The sequence below is a fragment of the Lepidochelys kempii genome, chromosome 11 (assembly GCF_965140265.1).
Source record: "Lepidochelys kempii isolate rLepKem1 chromosome 11, rLepKem1.hap2, whole genome shotgun sequence".
NCBI lineage: Eukaryota > Metazoa > Chordata > Testudines > Cheloniidae > Lepidochelys > Lepidochelys kempii.
The window spans coordinates 64881322-64897872 of NC_133266.1; the positions used below are offsets into that span (position 1 = coordinate 64881322).

Below are 16551 nucleotides of genomic sequence, written 5' to 3' on the forward strand. Positions count from 1 at the left end.
TATATAAATGGACTTGGGAGCAACATAGATGAGAATTAGGCCACACAGCTGAACTGTATAATCTCAAGCATGCAGTGATCCATTGTATTTCCACTATATGCTGCTAGGACATAAATCAAACGGTCCCCAAAAGAAGGAGGGCCAGGAAAGTAGACAAAGTAAGCTCCTGGCAATACTTCACATGTGAGGCCTGCCAGATACAGAAGGTGTACATACAGCAGATACTGTAGCCTAGCCTCTATTTAAGTGCTTTTTTCATTCTGTCTCATGATGGGGGAGGCTGAAATTTCTGGGAAGGAGAGAAGAAAGTCCTCAGAAGAAAGGTGTTGTCTTTGGTATCAGAATGAGTATAATGCGACATCCCTCTTTGTCTGTTCAGGCTGAGTAAGCCCCAGTGGCCTTGTAGTAATCAAATGTCCTTCATTTTCTCTATTTTTATGCTGAACAGATCATCTTCTTAAAAAAGGGAGGCTTTTCAGTTTGAGACAAATGTTCTTTTCTATCTTCTTATGCTCTTCAGGGAGCTGGTCTATCATTAGAAGCATCCACTCTAGAGGTCAGGAATACAGGAAGGGCCAGAGAGACCTTCAGAGCCAAACACTGACAGAACTAAGACTCCCTAATACATTCCCCATGTCCATGATGTTGTCTTCTCATCTTTAGTAGGGTGGTGCACAGTCCTCAAAAGCATAAGATTCCTCACCATTTTAATTTAATTCAATCTTATTCTTAAAATGGAAGAGAATGAGCCTCACTCTGGAAAGAATGGTCCTGGACTGGGAGGTCTCAGGGACAGACCCAAGGAGCTCCCAGCCTCACGTTCAAGCGTCTGTGCTTGGGGAGCCCTCAACACCAACAGAGTCCCTGCACTGGCTTGTTTTGGTCTAGAAGCAGCTTTCCTTTCGGGTGGAGAAGTCTCCAGGCCAAATTAAAGCAGTGAGAATATAAATCCATCTCCAGGAACTCGAAGGGGCATGATGCACACTCAGAGACCCACAGATAGATTGGGTGTAACCAGAGTCGAATCAGTCATGACACTTGTAGTGCTAAGTCGGGTCAAACACGTTTTTCTGCACAACAGTGCAGAAAGGCCAATAAAACATTCATTTTAAAGAAAGTCTCTGAACTCCTAGAACATTCAAAAAATTAAAACAAACTTCTAACTACAGAACCACCAGAAAAAAAAACACTTGAGAAAAAAGCAAAACAAGTAAAGCTCTTTGGACATGGAATGAAAGGCCTGTGACCAAAGCTAGCCATGTAAACAAAAGGAAATGAAATGGCTGGAACTGCATGGCCCTTTTGACAGGCTCAGCCCCAAACATTCAGTGCCAAGAGAAGGTACTTGTGATTTCAATAGGCTTTGTTTTCTTGAAGGGTCATGGATTTCTTTGATTCCACAATGCATATTCTTCATATGGGAATATACAGAGGCAATTTCTGAAGTAATACCGTTTCTAACATCAACATTACCTTGGCCACATTGCAGATATGTAGTATTTTTTTATTTCAATTCTCCTGGTTTAAGTGTTAAATATATAGCATTACATATACTTTAATGAGCAATGCAATTGAATTAGTGTCCCTGTCAGAGCACACCAGCTTTGAATTTCCTGATTTTTTCTACACCAACTTAAAACGTTGCATTTACAATATTACTATTTCATACATTTATCTTAAAGGGACCTCATCACCTGAAACTTACTCAATTAAAAACATTAAAAATTAGTTTTAAGCTCTGCACATGTCCAAGATCCCCCAATGAGTTTTTTTGCTTTTACAATCAAGTCTGTCTTACATTTTTTAAAAGAAACATATCTCACCTGTCATTGCATGAAAGACCTACATAACCAACAAGGTGAATTGGCCAGCTGTGCAAGAGAAATAATTAAACACTAAATGCTATCAAGCGTACAAAATAAATGAACTAAAAAAGGAGAAAAATATTTTTCCCTCTAGTGTTTTTCAGTTGTAATTATCTTAATTGCTACACGCATCTATAATAGATGCAATATTTTAGAAAGCAGGATGAAATTTTAAGTTGACCACGTCCCTTTAAATTATACTAAGGGCATCTGTCAGAGCACCTTTTGGCAAGTAATAAACAAGCAAGAAGTATTTCTTTTAAGAGGTTCGTTCATAGCACCAAAGCTTTAAACATTTATAAAAACTAAGACAGACCATAAATTTTAGGATTTTTACAATACAACTGGCTGTTCTGTTGGGGAATTGGATGTCTTACCTGAGGGGAATGATAACACAGGATGAAGAGAGGAGTCCACCTCCGGTATATGTTGTTGTACTATTCTGGATATTGCACCATGCTCAGAACTGCTCCAAATGGAGGCTGGAGCCATGCAAGACATCTGTGTATTATATGGAAACGAGGCACCTCTAGACAGCAAAGCCTGCAAGGATATTCACAGAAACATCATCTGAAATGTTCATTTTCCCTTTTTTCACTTTCTAAAACTGGGCCAAAGCGATAGATATTTTAGTGAGAGTAACGACTCAATGCTATGTAAATCAGAAGTGTTCTCACACAAACTTCGATTCGCATAGAAGTGATAAATATCTACTGTCTGGAAAAGTGACTGTGGACTGTGTATACCATATCTGAATGAAAAATTCATTTGCTTCATTTGGAGCTAGGAAAGAACATAGAGTAGCAGTATTTTATTTCCAAAGTAGTTTCCAAATCAGAAGGCAATTGTCCCCAACAAATATGAAAAATGTGGTACTCCCTATGAACAAGAAACAAAAAAGCCAGTATTCCAGTTAATTTTCTAGTCAGGCACAACAAACAAGATTGGTACATACAAAGAAAATATTTTTGCCATTATAATACCAAACTAGAAATCTTGCACTCAGCTTAAACCACCTGAATGTCTTGGTACCTGTACATCTCCATACATTATTGAACTCTTACACAGAAACCCAATCATACATAAAGTTAACAACATTAAAAATTGATTTGAGCATGCCATACATTTACATAAAGTCTCACAGAGGAAAGCAAAGTTTCTGCCTCATAGAAACTACAATCTAAGATAGATAGCACAAACAAACAAAAAAAACCCCAACACAATACATGGGAATAATGCAGGAAAGAGATGCAGTGGGGAGTAATGAAGAGGAGAATGTAGAAAGAATTTCTGGGAGGAGTGATCTGAAAGAAGATGACAGGGGGTGGAGGTTTTGACAAACAAGAAGATAACTTATCCAAGTTTAGAGAACTGGATGATGCAAAACTATATGCTGAAAGCAGGAAGAAATGAGAGCAAAGGGGGAAAGATTATACTGAGCTTTGAAAGCAAGGATGAAGATCTTGAATCTGATAGGATGTCTCATAGGCCAACACTTCAAAGGACTGGGAGCAGTGGCAGAGGAAGACAACTTAACTACAAGAGATGTCTGTGCTTCATAAAAACATTTCATATAAAATACAATGCCGCAAATGACATGAACAGTACTAACAGATACAAAAGCTGACATTTCTGTCTTTCTCCTCACTAGTTGAAAGTTTCACACACTCTCCATTTTCAAGTTGTCCAAAATGGCTCTTAGCAATTTTAACATTCCAGGCAATAAAGTCTGTCCTTCAGTAGAACGTTGCATGAGAGGGAAGGGAGGGGAACAGGAACAGTATGGATACTTTACGGCCTCCTGCAACAGCAGCTTATTTAAATAGGACTATTTCCCTTTCCATGCATTCTGACTTCACCTTAATAATCAATAGCAGTAATGGGCATATATGAATTCTTCGTTTTCTTAACAAGTATCTTCGTGATGTGAATGACAAACAAATAGCCTGACTTTGTTGACACACGTGTCAGATGACCAAATGAACAAAAAAGGGTACATCTGTAATTTTAACTTCCCCTTCTTCCTAGATTCAGAAAGTAGCAGTCCCCATAAAAACTCCCTGCTTCCTGCCTTATGAGATGTTCCAACATGCATTCTGCTGATGACATCAACACTCTCATTCATCAGTGGTGAAGCACTGATTCTATCTATAGCGTAAAATAAATCCATTTCCTTCCCCCCACCTCCAACAATGGTTCTTATAAGTGACTCCAATATTCTTATTTAAGGAGTAAAGTAAAATGTTTGGAGACCACTCAGTGTTAAATAAAAATGCTTTCTTTTCTCTCCATTAACAGATTCCCTACTCCAGTATTGATCATAGGGACTTCTACACTAATCAGCATAGTGCATAATAGGGGTTTTAGAGCAGAGGGGGATCTCTGATTGCTTGGGATTACATTTTGCAGGTTTGTTCAAAGGAAGTCATTATGATGTTTTTCCTGGTAAAATATAATTTATGATTATAGTCAGGTTCCTCCAGTCATGTGCATCCATGTTCAATTTTAAACATGAGCAGTCCCATTGAAGTCAGTGGGACTATTCATATGTTTAAAATTAAGCATGCACATTAAGTGTTGGCAGGATTGGGGTCTTTGTTTGGACATTTCACAAATCTTACTAAGGGTGGTCCTTGAAGACAGACAGACAGACAGACAGAAAGTAGTAACACATTTCTGAACACCATAAGCAAACTTGAATGGCTCACAGGAAGCCACTTTGACTTTTATTTTTAAAACTGCACAAAAATAAGTGACCTGCTCCGTACTTACAGCTTATACCAACATAGCTGTATCAGTCAGGGGTGTGAAAAAACCACACCTCCTAGTGACCTAGCTATGTTGACAAACCCCCTAGTGTAGAGGCAGCTGTGCTGATAGAAAAGTGCTTCTGTAGGCATAGCTAATATCATTCGGGGAGGTAGTATTTCCACACTAGCAGAAAAACTCCCACTGAAGTATGTCACCTGTACTGTAGAGGGCTATGCCAACATAACTATGCTAACATAGCTTCTGTAGCATAGTTATAGTCTGTGTTTCCTTTAGAGACTAGTACCTTTCTAAAAAGCCAGTACAATCTCTTGGATATGTATTTTTCAAACTGCTGTATCAGCCTATTTACTTGAGAAACCTAAATGACTCCAAGGAGAAATCAATCAAATCTGGTAAATTACAAAACTTTCACTTGAGATCTATTTTTCTTTAACCATTAATCATTGGGCGGAAACAAACCCCAGAAAATACACAGATAAGGCTGACATCTTTAAAATCTAGAGTTTCAGTCTTGACTTTGAATTTCCTGCTTTTAAATCAGTTTGTTCCCCAACCTTATTTAGGACATATTGTGAAGTTAGTTAAGTCTGCTTTTTCACCTACTTTGAAATGCATGCAGTGTGGTCAGAAATATCGTTTCAATTCTAAATCTAGTTAAAAATTGTAATTAAATTTACAAGCAGTGGCTAAAGGATTTTTATGTTTTTGCTCATGTTCTCTGCAGTAAGTCAACTAAAGAGACTCTATTCCCAAATTAGTGTTCAAATCTTTCAATGTAATGGTACACAAACAAGGAAGTAAGAAAAACAAACAACCCTATATTAGCCAATTTGTAATTCAAGAGAAAATAATGATTAACACATGCAAAAGAAGAATATCTGCTAGGAAGAGAGATTTTATTTTCAAACTCCTAAGAAGGTTACTACAAACAATGAAGAGCTGAGAAGAATCTGACCTTGCACTGTTAGGAATGTCTGCTATTACAGCTGGTTGAAAAATTTCTGACAGAACAGTTTTCTGTTGGAAAAGGCTGATTTAACTAAAACAGAAATGTTTTGCAGGAACTTATTGATTCTGTTGAAATTTTTGATGAGAAATTACCTAAGTGGTTTGTTTCAAACTTTCATTGAAGCATTTTAACTGTATTGATAAGGTTGAAAAAAAGCACGTCAACACTATCAAAATAAAACTTTTTGATAATGTTTCAATATTTCTGAAATAACTTTGGGGGGAATTTTCATTCAATGGGAAATTTCGACTTTTCCGTTACAATTCAGGACAAAAGAAAATTACAAAAAAAGTCTGAATTTCCCACACAATGAAAATTCGGAGTATTGACCAGCTCTATCCATTATCCACACTGAATACAGAGCTCCAACAATTGACAAGTGGTTCATAAAACCTTGGGACATTCTCCATAAAGAATCTAAACGGCCTTATAAGAGAAATATCTACAGCAATCTTTTATAGAGAAAACATCTATGGAAACTCAATTTCTTTATCAGCTTCTCCCCCAAAGAGCTTGCATATCTCCAAACTTATCCCCCCCTCGCCCTTTTTTTTCTCCCTTGAAAGTGCCTATGAAATCTGAGGTATAATGTCATTCCTAGTATAAATTTAATAACAAGAGTACATGATTGTGTTAATTATAAGGAGATGCAGTGTATTTAGAAGGAACACAGTTTTTTTCTGTTCTTTGGAGTCTATGAAAACTAAAGAAGGTGCTTATAGAATGACAAGACAAGTATCAGAAGTTTATTTTATTTTAAACTACAAGGGGAAAATACACCCAAAGGAAAAGCCAATTCTCTAAACATTACCCATGAATTCTAATCTACTCATCCAACAATTTATCTTCAGCACTGTTTGACTCTGCTGCAGAAGAAATCAGAAAGGGCAAGCAGAAACTATTCCCAAATTCAAAACACATCCAGAGCCAACAAGATTATTTGTAGCTTGTTAGTGTGATAAACTGATGATGAATCATTCAGCAAGTGAGATTACTGCCTTTGTTCTGGGAGGATTATAAACTGAACAATGTTGCTTAAATGCCAGTTATATTAAGAAAGGGAAGAAAGCTTATTACAAGGAAGAGCGACATAAATTTAGTGCACAATCTTTTGCATTTCAAGTTTTGAAATTCTGAAGTGAATACTAATCAGAATCAGTATATGAAACAAAAAAAATCCAACAGCGAAATGTGTTAAGATGTTTCTGAGCAATTCTTGGAAGTGAGCCTAAATGTAATAAAATAGCACTGAGCTCTGTGGTTACAACCAATTGGCCAAAATTCAGCTCTCAGTTACACCAATGTAAATCTGGAGTCAATCCAATGAGTCAATGGAGTTACCTCAAATAAACTCCATATACTAGATGGCAGGTCTGCTTGAGATTATGCTTGTGAGGAGCCTGGACACAGCTGAAAAGAAAACGCTTCCTCAGAGATGCAATCCGAAATAAAAATCTAGTTGAAAATCTGAAGGAAGAGGATGCCTACTCACTACAGATATCCAGATTAAAGCCTACACATAAACCATCAGTTGTCAGCTAGAATTCAGGGACTTTGATATGGAATTGACGAATTATCCTGTTGCGAAGTTACCACATTTCAAAATGGGATGCTAGCAGCCCCAATTAAGCACCAAACAAATTGCAAGAATTGTTTTTCTGTCTTTTTTGTCAGGACTGATTTATGCATTCATATAGGCAGAGTTTAAGTGAACTTTTTGGTGAATTATCATTGATTTGTTCATTATACATTTTTTGCTTTAATAATAGAGCCTAGTGTCACGATCGGATCATTTGTCTGTCTGTTGGCCTCTCCTCCAAGCGGAGTTCCTCATTTATTTAATAAATGACAGAGTGCATACAGGATAAATACACAAACTTTTCATGTTGTATGAGGTACTGAATGTTTAATCTAACAAACTAAACTCATTTAGCTGTTTCTAAACTGTAAGTATTCTGATTTTACTATTACAAGTCAAATTTAGCTCTCTGAAACTATGCACTACATGTGTGGTGACACATTTGTCAACTGAAGACCTAAAACATTTTACCTCCAGCTATTACAAAAGACGACTCCGGGGAAAAACAATGTAACTGGCCAGGCATGGAGAAAAGTGTTTGGAATACTCCTATATATGAATATTATTAGCTCAGTGCTTGCTATGTATGCATACCACTATCTACATAATGTGTTAGAATGCCACTAATATACCTAGAGATAATAATATACACTACATTATTAGTTACGAATAAAATCTGGGGTGGATTTTCCTGTGTTGTCCCACAATGTCAAATCCATAGAGCCTTCCTATAACACTGCCTGCAAGACTATATACACTCAGGCTACTAACTGAGGACTTTTATCGAACACCCAACTGGGGTAATTTTCAATATCTCTCTTCTGTGCCTCACTGGAGGACCACACAAAATCATGTAGCTAGAGTAAGTTTAACACAGTTCTTTTACAGTAAAGATACTAATAATTAAAAAACAATTCTCAATCTCTGGATAGCACTAAAATGTATGGACCCATAAACTCAAACTATCTTAGACAGATTGTAAATGCTGGAGACAGAGGTCTTCTGTTTATTCACATGATAGGTAGACTACAGCCAATTGCAGTGCAAGCCGCCCTAAAAGGGTGAGAGGGAATCAGTCTGTCTATGGCCTCTTTACTAAGACTACCAACAAGGATACCAACTGGAATGGTGGGTTTTCTGATATAGACAAGTTTGACAAGGACCTGGACTGACACTATCAACTTATTTCACAAAACAGCTATCAGATGATAACCGCTTTTACTTATAAGCCAACCTGTCCAAATTAAAATTTCTGGTCTAAGGTCAGAAAAGGTTTTATAACTGTTACCATTTTCGTGGGCCATCCATTCCCTCACAGAAGCAGACTAAGATTTTCTTTCCAACCTGAGCCATATTATAATACACTGACAGTTAGAGAGACTGTACTTCTATTCAATGGGAATTGTGTGTTTTGCCTGAAACACTGACCTTTTATTTTTAATTTTAAAAAAATATCAATTGAACATGGAAGTTTTGTGCTTCATCACTGATCAGTTAAATAAGACAAATGAAAGACTTTTGTAATTGTGCTGACACATTTTGAAAAAATTCTATAAGGTAGAAATTAAAGAAGCAGATTTATGGTCAAGAAACTATTGGAAGGAAATAACACAATAAATTCTTTGCTGCAGGAATCTGAAACGGACCATGCCAGATCCTTATTGCTGAGAAACCCTGCCTGGCCTGATTGGTTGGCCAACATAGCTATCTCCACAAAAGTTTGCATTAGATGGATTTACTGCTATCCAGAAAATCACATAGTGTTCCAATGATAACGCTATTTTCCCATTAGATAACACATAAACCCACAGGGGCTACAGGGTTATAGATTTCTTCTTTCTGAATAGGATTTTTTATTGTTAAAACTGATGACTAGGTTTTTTTTGTTCCAAACTTTGTCAGCTACTACTTGTATTTACAGAACGCTGATCGTATTCTCCAGGAAATGTACTGCTCCCCAGCAGACTAATCAAGAAGAAAGATTTTATATTTCTACAAAGGTGCTAAGCACTTTTGTAGAAATAGAATTGATCCTCTACTTAAGCGGTTCTCAAACTGTGGGTTGGGACCCCAAAGTGGATTGCAACGCCATTTTAATGGGGTTGCCAGGGCTGGCATTAAACTTGCTGAAGCCCCACCAGCCCAGGGCTGAAGCGGAAGCTTGAGCCTCACCGTCCAGGGCCGAAGCCTATTGTCCAAAGCCCTCAACCCCGGGTGACACAGCTCAGGTTACAGGCCCCCTGCCTGGGGCTGAAGCTCTTGAGCTTCGGCTTTGGCCCCCTGGCCCGGGGCAGTGGGGCTTGGGCTTTGGCCCCCCCACCCGGGGCGGAGAGGCTCAGGCTTCGGTCCCCACTCCTGGGGTCGTGCAGTAATTTTTGTTGTCAGAAGCGGGTTGCGGTCCAATGAAGTTTGAGAACCCCTGCTCTACTTGAAACAAGTTTGCAGGAGAGTTGGCAACACAACAGCATTCCTTATATTCACAGCTTTTCATAGACTGGCTATGCCAAGAAGCTATGCACAGACAACTGGGGCAGTCAACATCTGGAGATACCAAGGCAAAAGATCAACAGAATACTTTTAGTGCAATTAAAGGAGGAAAATTACTTCATTATATGGAAGACAGCTCTGGAAGAACATGTTGGACTGTATTACTGCCCTAAAGAAAGATTACTTTTAAATATGTATAGGCTGAATAAACTAATGAGAGAAAGCAGGTAATTGTAATAATGATTCACAAAGAAATCTACATGAGTATCTTACCTCATGTAAGTGAGTGACAATATGGCTAATACGGTACAGATTTTCCTGGAGGAGATTCAAATACAGTCTTCAAAACACCTTACAAATATTTATATATAATTTCTCTCTCTCTCTTTTCCCCTCCCTCACCTACCCCCTTCAACCAAAATGCGGTGGAACCCTCAAGATGCATGCATTAGCCTAAGTAAGTGCATGTTCATACTCTGTTAACACTTGCCTTTCTCCCAACCCCTCCCTGCATCGCTGTCAATTCCAGTTTTTGTCTTAATTTAGACAGGAAGTTCTCCATGTATTATAATTATTAATAACAACAATTTGTATTACAGTAGTGCAAAGACCACCCAGTCAAGATCAGGGCATATTAAAACACTCCCTGCCCTAAAAAGCTTAAAACATAAATTAAAACTGGAGCAGATATTCAGTCTTTACGTGTTTTAGATAGTAATGTGTGTATGTCATTTAAAAATAACAAGTACTGTAATAACCATAAAACACTATTGCCATCCTTATGCCAACCCTACGCTTTCAAAAATCACGAGCTGGGACCCAGAAAAATCTTGAGATATTTTAAAAGAAATTAAATCTGGGATTCCTATGTAATCACTTGACTCCAGCTGTTGGGGCTTTAGACACAGCATACCGCAAGATCCAAATGGCAAGAGTTGACAACACTGCTATGATGTAATTTTTACTCCTCATGCCTATTCCCACTGTGTGAGAAAAATATTCATACTCTTACTGACATCTAAGGTAATTCACCTTTAGTACATTATTTGTAATTTTAAGTCAGTCCAGACAACCAAATTTGTCATGTTTAACCAGTAGATGGAGACACAACATAGAGAAATTTTAAAACAAGGAGAAATTAGTATTTCTCACCCTTACAATGAAAAGCCAAGCGCGGCTTCAAAAGGAAAGAACCTAGCAGGGAATATTCACAGAGCCTGATACTCCACTGCTGTTTACTTTGTATAGTGATTAATAATTGTGTAAAGGGAATGTGAAGTAGTTATAAAACTCCACCAATTCAGATGTAAATAACCAATAAGGTGTAAAACATCGGATAAGAAGAAAAGCTCTGTGTAAGCTCAAAAGCTTCTCTCTCTCACCAGCAGAAGCTGGTCCAATAAAAGATATTACCTCACCCACCTTGTGTCTCTAATTAGGCGCACAGACATTTACTAGTGTGGACAGATTAAACACAAAAACCCAAATAGCAAGAATTGTGGGTTTACCTGGGACGTTATGTGAAAAGCTACCAAAATCAAATGTCAAGGCAAGAACAATTACTTTTCCACTTCATTATTAGCCACATACACTGCAGCAGACAGCATAGATAAAATTCTAAAAAAACCACTAGAACATATATCAGTCAAAACCAGTAACAAAATGGGAACTAGGGGAGCAACTGAAAATGGTACTATAAGGATGAAAACATTTTATTATTTGGCCAAGTTGAGACTAGAATTTAAAAGCTTTGTGCTTTTTTGCACACAAAGTAAAAACACTCCTTTGGAGAAGTTTCATTTTGTTAAGTTGCAGTCCTCTCAACGCATTGCTTTACGGAACTTTTAAGTAAGGGGACTGCATACTATCACAATTACGAAGTGGGGTCAGACTGCAAGAAACAACCACTGGATGGCTTAAGACAAGATGCAAGAACAAATTGGTGACATAAGCAGCAGGAGAGGAAGGAAAACGATAGTTATAATGATAAGATCCTGCGGCTGAATGGGTTAGCTAGTGCACAATTTGATATCAATTTAGTTTAAAGTTTTTTGTGTTGTTTAATTAAAATTTCTACCTCTGCCTAATTTAAAAAATAAATTAAAAAAATAAAAAAATTCAAACCTCTTCTTCTAGTTTTAAGGGGTTATTTTTAATTCTGCTTTTGCATATAACTAGAAATATATTTACATTTAAACCTCTTCCTATTACAGATTGGCTTTTTAAATTATATTTATCATTTTAAAAAGCTAAAATAATACCGAGCAATACAAACAGCTCCCTGATTGAAACCTCTCTCTTGTCCACTCTCCACAATTTCATAACTCCATTCTCCTCATAATTCATAAGCATTTACATAGCTCTCAATACCACAGTGGGCAAGGTAAGTTATTATCACCATTCAGTGGATGCAGAAACACAGAATCATAGAACTGGAAGGGACCTCGAGAAGTCATCTAGTCCAGTCCTCTGCACTCAAGGCATGACTAAGTATTATCTAGACCATCATTGACAGGTGTTTGTCCAACATGCTCTTAAAAATCCCCAATGATGGAGATTCCACAACCTCCCTAGGAGATTTATTCCAGTGCCTAACCACTCTGACACTTAGGAAGTTTTTCCTAATGTCCAACCTAAACCACCCTTGCTGCAATTTAAGCCCATTGCTTCTTGTCCTATCCTCAGGGATTAAGAAGAACAATTTTTCTCCCTCTTCCTTGTAACAACCTTTTATGTACTTGAAAACTGTTATATACATATACAGAGAAAGTTTATAACTTGCCAGTTGTTAAAGCTAACGAGTGGCAAAGTCACAGTTAGAATTCAGGAGCTCTTGAGCTTCCAGACTAACACACGATACAGCAGAATCTCAGAGTTATGAACACCTCGGGAATGGAGATTGTGCATAACTCTGAATAAAACATTATGGTTGTTCCTTCAAAAGTTTACACCTGAACACTGACTTAATACAGCTTTGAAACTTCACTATGCAGAAAAAAAATGCAGCTTTTAACCACCTTAATTTAAATGAAATAAGCACAGAAACAGTTTCCTTACCCTTGTCAATTTTTTTTTTAACATTCTCTCTTTTTTTTCCCCGTAGTTTACATTTAATAAAGTACTGTACTATACAGGTGTTTTTTGGGTCTCTGTTGTTGCACTGCCTGATTGTGTACTTCCAATTCCAAATGAGGTGTCTGGTTGACCGGTCAGTTCGTAACTCTGGTGTTCATAACTCTGAGGGTCTACTGTACTTCCTGTGTCTCTGATGTACTAAAACATACTAACCTGGATCCTACAGTTGAATAATTGTTCAAAAATCATCTTGATGAACTGCACAGATGCATTACAATCATAGCTTCTATTTTGAAAGATGGTTTGCTAAAAGTGGCTTATGTACTGACTCTTGAGGTCAAGAAATGGCCTAATTTTCTAATACTGTAAGGTCTTTTGAACAATGAAATAAAAATAGAATGAATACGCTTCCAGAGACAAACCTATCTTGCTTCAGAGTCTAACAGATGCTCAGAAAACTAGTATTTGTTAGGGTCTGTAATCAGAGAAGAGTCTTCAAGAGAGTCCCGTTAGGAATCAAGAGAAAAACTGATTGCAGAGCAAGAGAGACCATTCTTCTTACCTACAGGTTAGTAGTGGTACTCAGTCATGCTGAACAGGCAAAGCCTGGCCCAAAGGGATGAACAGGCTCCTGAGGATATTAATCATCAGCAAATGGTTATAATAGAGCCTGATGACCCATGTCCTATTATATTTATTTGTTATCCCTTCTCCCCCAACCTCCAATAGCCTGACTGTTAGTCTCTCCCATCTCTTATGCCTCATCTTTCAAATTGTACAGATTTTTGTGGTAGGGACTGTCATTTACTATGTTTGCACAGTACCTACCTATCACAAAGGGATCCTACCAAGTTGTGTCATTTATTGTGCTACCACAATATAAATGTTAAATAATAACAAATGATAACAGAATCCAGTAGAGGAGGAGGAAACAAAACGAGCTATTTTCTGCAAAGAAGAAATTGGCAAAACAGAGGCCAGTGTAGAGACACTGAGTTGGAATAAGCCCAAAGAGATTCTGGGACACAAGAATCTGAGAACTATCATGAGTATTCTATAGCAGTGTAAATCTACAGAGCACGGCACAGAACACAACACACATGAGCCTTCTCCCAAAGGCCTTACAATCCAACTGACAAATGGGACAAGAGTTCAGGAATAAGGCAATATGAACTTTAGCAATGCAGAGATTAACTAAAAATAGCTTCCCAAAAGATCATGGAGGGATGTGAAGGGCAAGAGGCAGCATTTGGCAAATGGGAAACTGAAAGCTATTCCAAGCATATGGTGCCAATATAAAGGGGTGCATAAAATTGCCTATGACCACAGAATAAAGCAACCCTGTTCAAACTGAAAGAACGAGGAGTACTTGTGGCACCTTAGAGACTAACAAATTTATTTGAGTGTAAGCTTTCGAGGGCTAAAGCCCACTTCATCAGATGCGTGCAGTGGAAAATACAGTAGGAATATATCTTGATTATCACTACAAAAATTTTTTTCTCCTGCTGATAATAGCCCACCTTAATCAATTACTCTCGTTAGAGTTGGTATGGCAACCCCCATTTTTTCATGTTCTCTGTATATATATCTTCCTACTGTATTTTCCACTGCATGCATCTGATGAAGTGGGCTTTAGCCCACGAAAGCTTATGCTCAAATAAATTTGTTAGTCTCTAAGGTGCCACAAGTACTCCTTGTTCTTTTTGCTGATACAGACTAACAGTCTACCACGCTGAAACCGTTCAAACTATTATACCAGAGTTACTTGATCCCCTCAATTTAGGAAGTCAGATATAGTGGATGCTGCTAAGCCACAATCCCAATGTTAACAACTTTGCTTCACAGCAACATTTTGTTAGGAACCAATCCTGTCTCATCGACTTTAATGTTAACTGGATTCGGCTACTGGCAATAGACATACCACTTAGCAACAACATTTTGGAAGATAGGCCCCAGCCACAAGCAGGTTTGCAGAGCTGCAGCCATGAAGGAAGCACTTCCTTGGCTGCAGCCACACACACCTGTCCACAGCCAGTGCTCAGCACATCCCAGTGCTTCATTCTCTATCTACAGCCCCACAAACCTGCATGTGGCCTGGGACCTGCTGCCGCACAGGTGGGTGTGGCACCCACATCACCACCCAACAGGGGAGCTTCTGCCCGAGTCCTGGTGCTGTGGACTGGAAGATGAGGTTGGAAGGGGAGGCTACGGGCAGAGCAGCAATAAGGAGGGGGCTGCAGCCTGGATGCTGGGGCTTCCCACAAGGAGCGAGGTACTGTGGGCCCACAGAGCCGCACAGTACTTCTCCCTGCATGCTTCATGCTATGCCCTGCCCTAACGCCAGGGACCCGGGTTCGGCGCATCCCAGCACTTCCTTCCCTAGCTGTAGCCTCATGGGAAGGTTTACACTGGGATGTGCCGAGCACCGCAGGAAGGTTTGTGGGACATGTCCCAGCGCTTTCTTCCCTGGCTGCAGCCCCACAAATCTGCCTTTTGCTTATTGGCAGCTCTCAGACAATAGCAACTTTTTTGCTGGGAACCAAGAGGTTGCTAATGAGTGGAATCTACTGTAATTAGTTATCTCAAAATACAATCTCAAATCTAGCTAGAAGGATACTTCAGACAATGTAGGTTTCAGAGTAGCAGCCGTGGTAGTCTGTATTCGCAAAAAGAAAAGGAGTACTTGTGGCACCTCAATTTAAATTGGTTAGTCTCTAACGTGCCACAAGTACTCCTTTTCTTTTTTCAGACAATGTAGTCACCTTTAAATTGTCTCAGTCGAACTACTCCACTGCATTACCTCATCCACCACGATTCTGGGGCAACGGCATCCTGGAGAAGGTTATTAAAATGAGCCAGTAAAAAACTGGAAGGGGACAAAGGGAGGACAAGCTTTTTTACTTCTCAGAAGGAAGACAGTCTACTGGTTAGGGTGCTAGCTTGGGACTCAGGTTTGGTTCCCTGCACGTTCACAGACTTTTGTGATCTCTGGCAAATCACTTAATCTCTCTGTACCTCAGTCCCCCATCTGTAAAATGAGAATGACAGTACTTCCCTACCTCACAAGGATGTTGTCAGGCTGAATACATTAAAGATTGTGAGGTGCTCAGATACTATGGTAACAGAGGCAATATAAGTATCCAAAATAAAGAGGATATGGTCATTTCTTGCTAGAGAGACCAGTATCACATTATTAAGTTGAATTAAGAATCCAGCATGAAACTCCATATATCCCTTTAAGGTGAAATCCATTTTTCTCTGTCCGAGATCAAGCAATCTATTGACAAACTGATAGTTGCATTCTCTGACAAAATAACGGTCAATCTCAAGGGCCAGTGGCCATTTTGCAGCCTCATCCTTAGAAATTCTGCCTAATCGAACAATCAGCCTGGGCTGATACTCTGTTCTTCTATTTCACGCTGAACAATCTCATCAATGGCCGGGTAACCAACCGTAGCGACTAAGACGAAGAGAAAGTGACAGAAAGGATGCTAGGCCACAGAAAGAATAAAATTTCTTGAAGGAAGTGATACACTGATGACAGCTCTTAATTCAAGGACTTGATATCTATTTAATTTAGGTTGTCAGAACATGTTTAAAATGCCCAGTCTGATTTTGTCACTGACTTCCTTGGCAAGATGTCTTTCCCCTCGTTTCCAGCAGAGGCATTATGTGCCTAGCATTTTCTTTCTTTCTCCTTCATTTTTAACGTTTTAATGAGTGTGACGTTTGTGAAAGGCCTTAGATTGACAGTGCAGGATCAC

At 38.7% G+C, this 16551-nt stretch overlaps 1 protein-coding gene across 7 annotated transcripts in view; it reads right to left on the bottom strand.

The window, feature by feature from the left end:
* The window catches only part of KANSL1L (KAT8 regulatory NSL complex subunit 1 like), a 97839-nt gene that overhangs the window by 26937 nt on the left and 54351 nt on the right, over positions 1–16551 (bottom strand). For all 7 annotated transcript variants that reach the window (XR_012154379.1, XM_073306701.1, XM_073306703.1 and 4 more), the window contains one exon: positions 2243–2408. Coding sequence is in view for 6 of the 7 variants with exons in the window: in XM_073306701.1 (XP_073162802.1) it covers positions 2243–2408 (166 nt within the window). In the remaining variant the exon portion in view is untranslated. The remainder of the gene's footprint in view (positions 1–2242; positions 2409–16551) is intronic.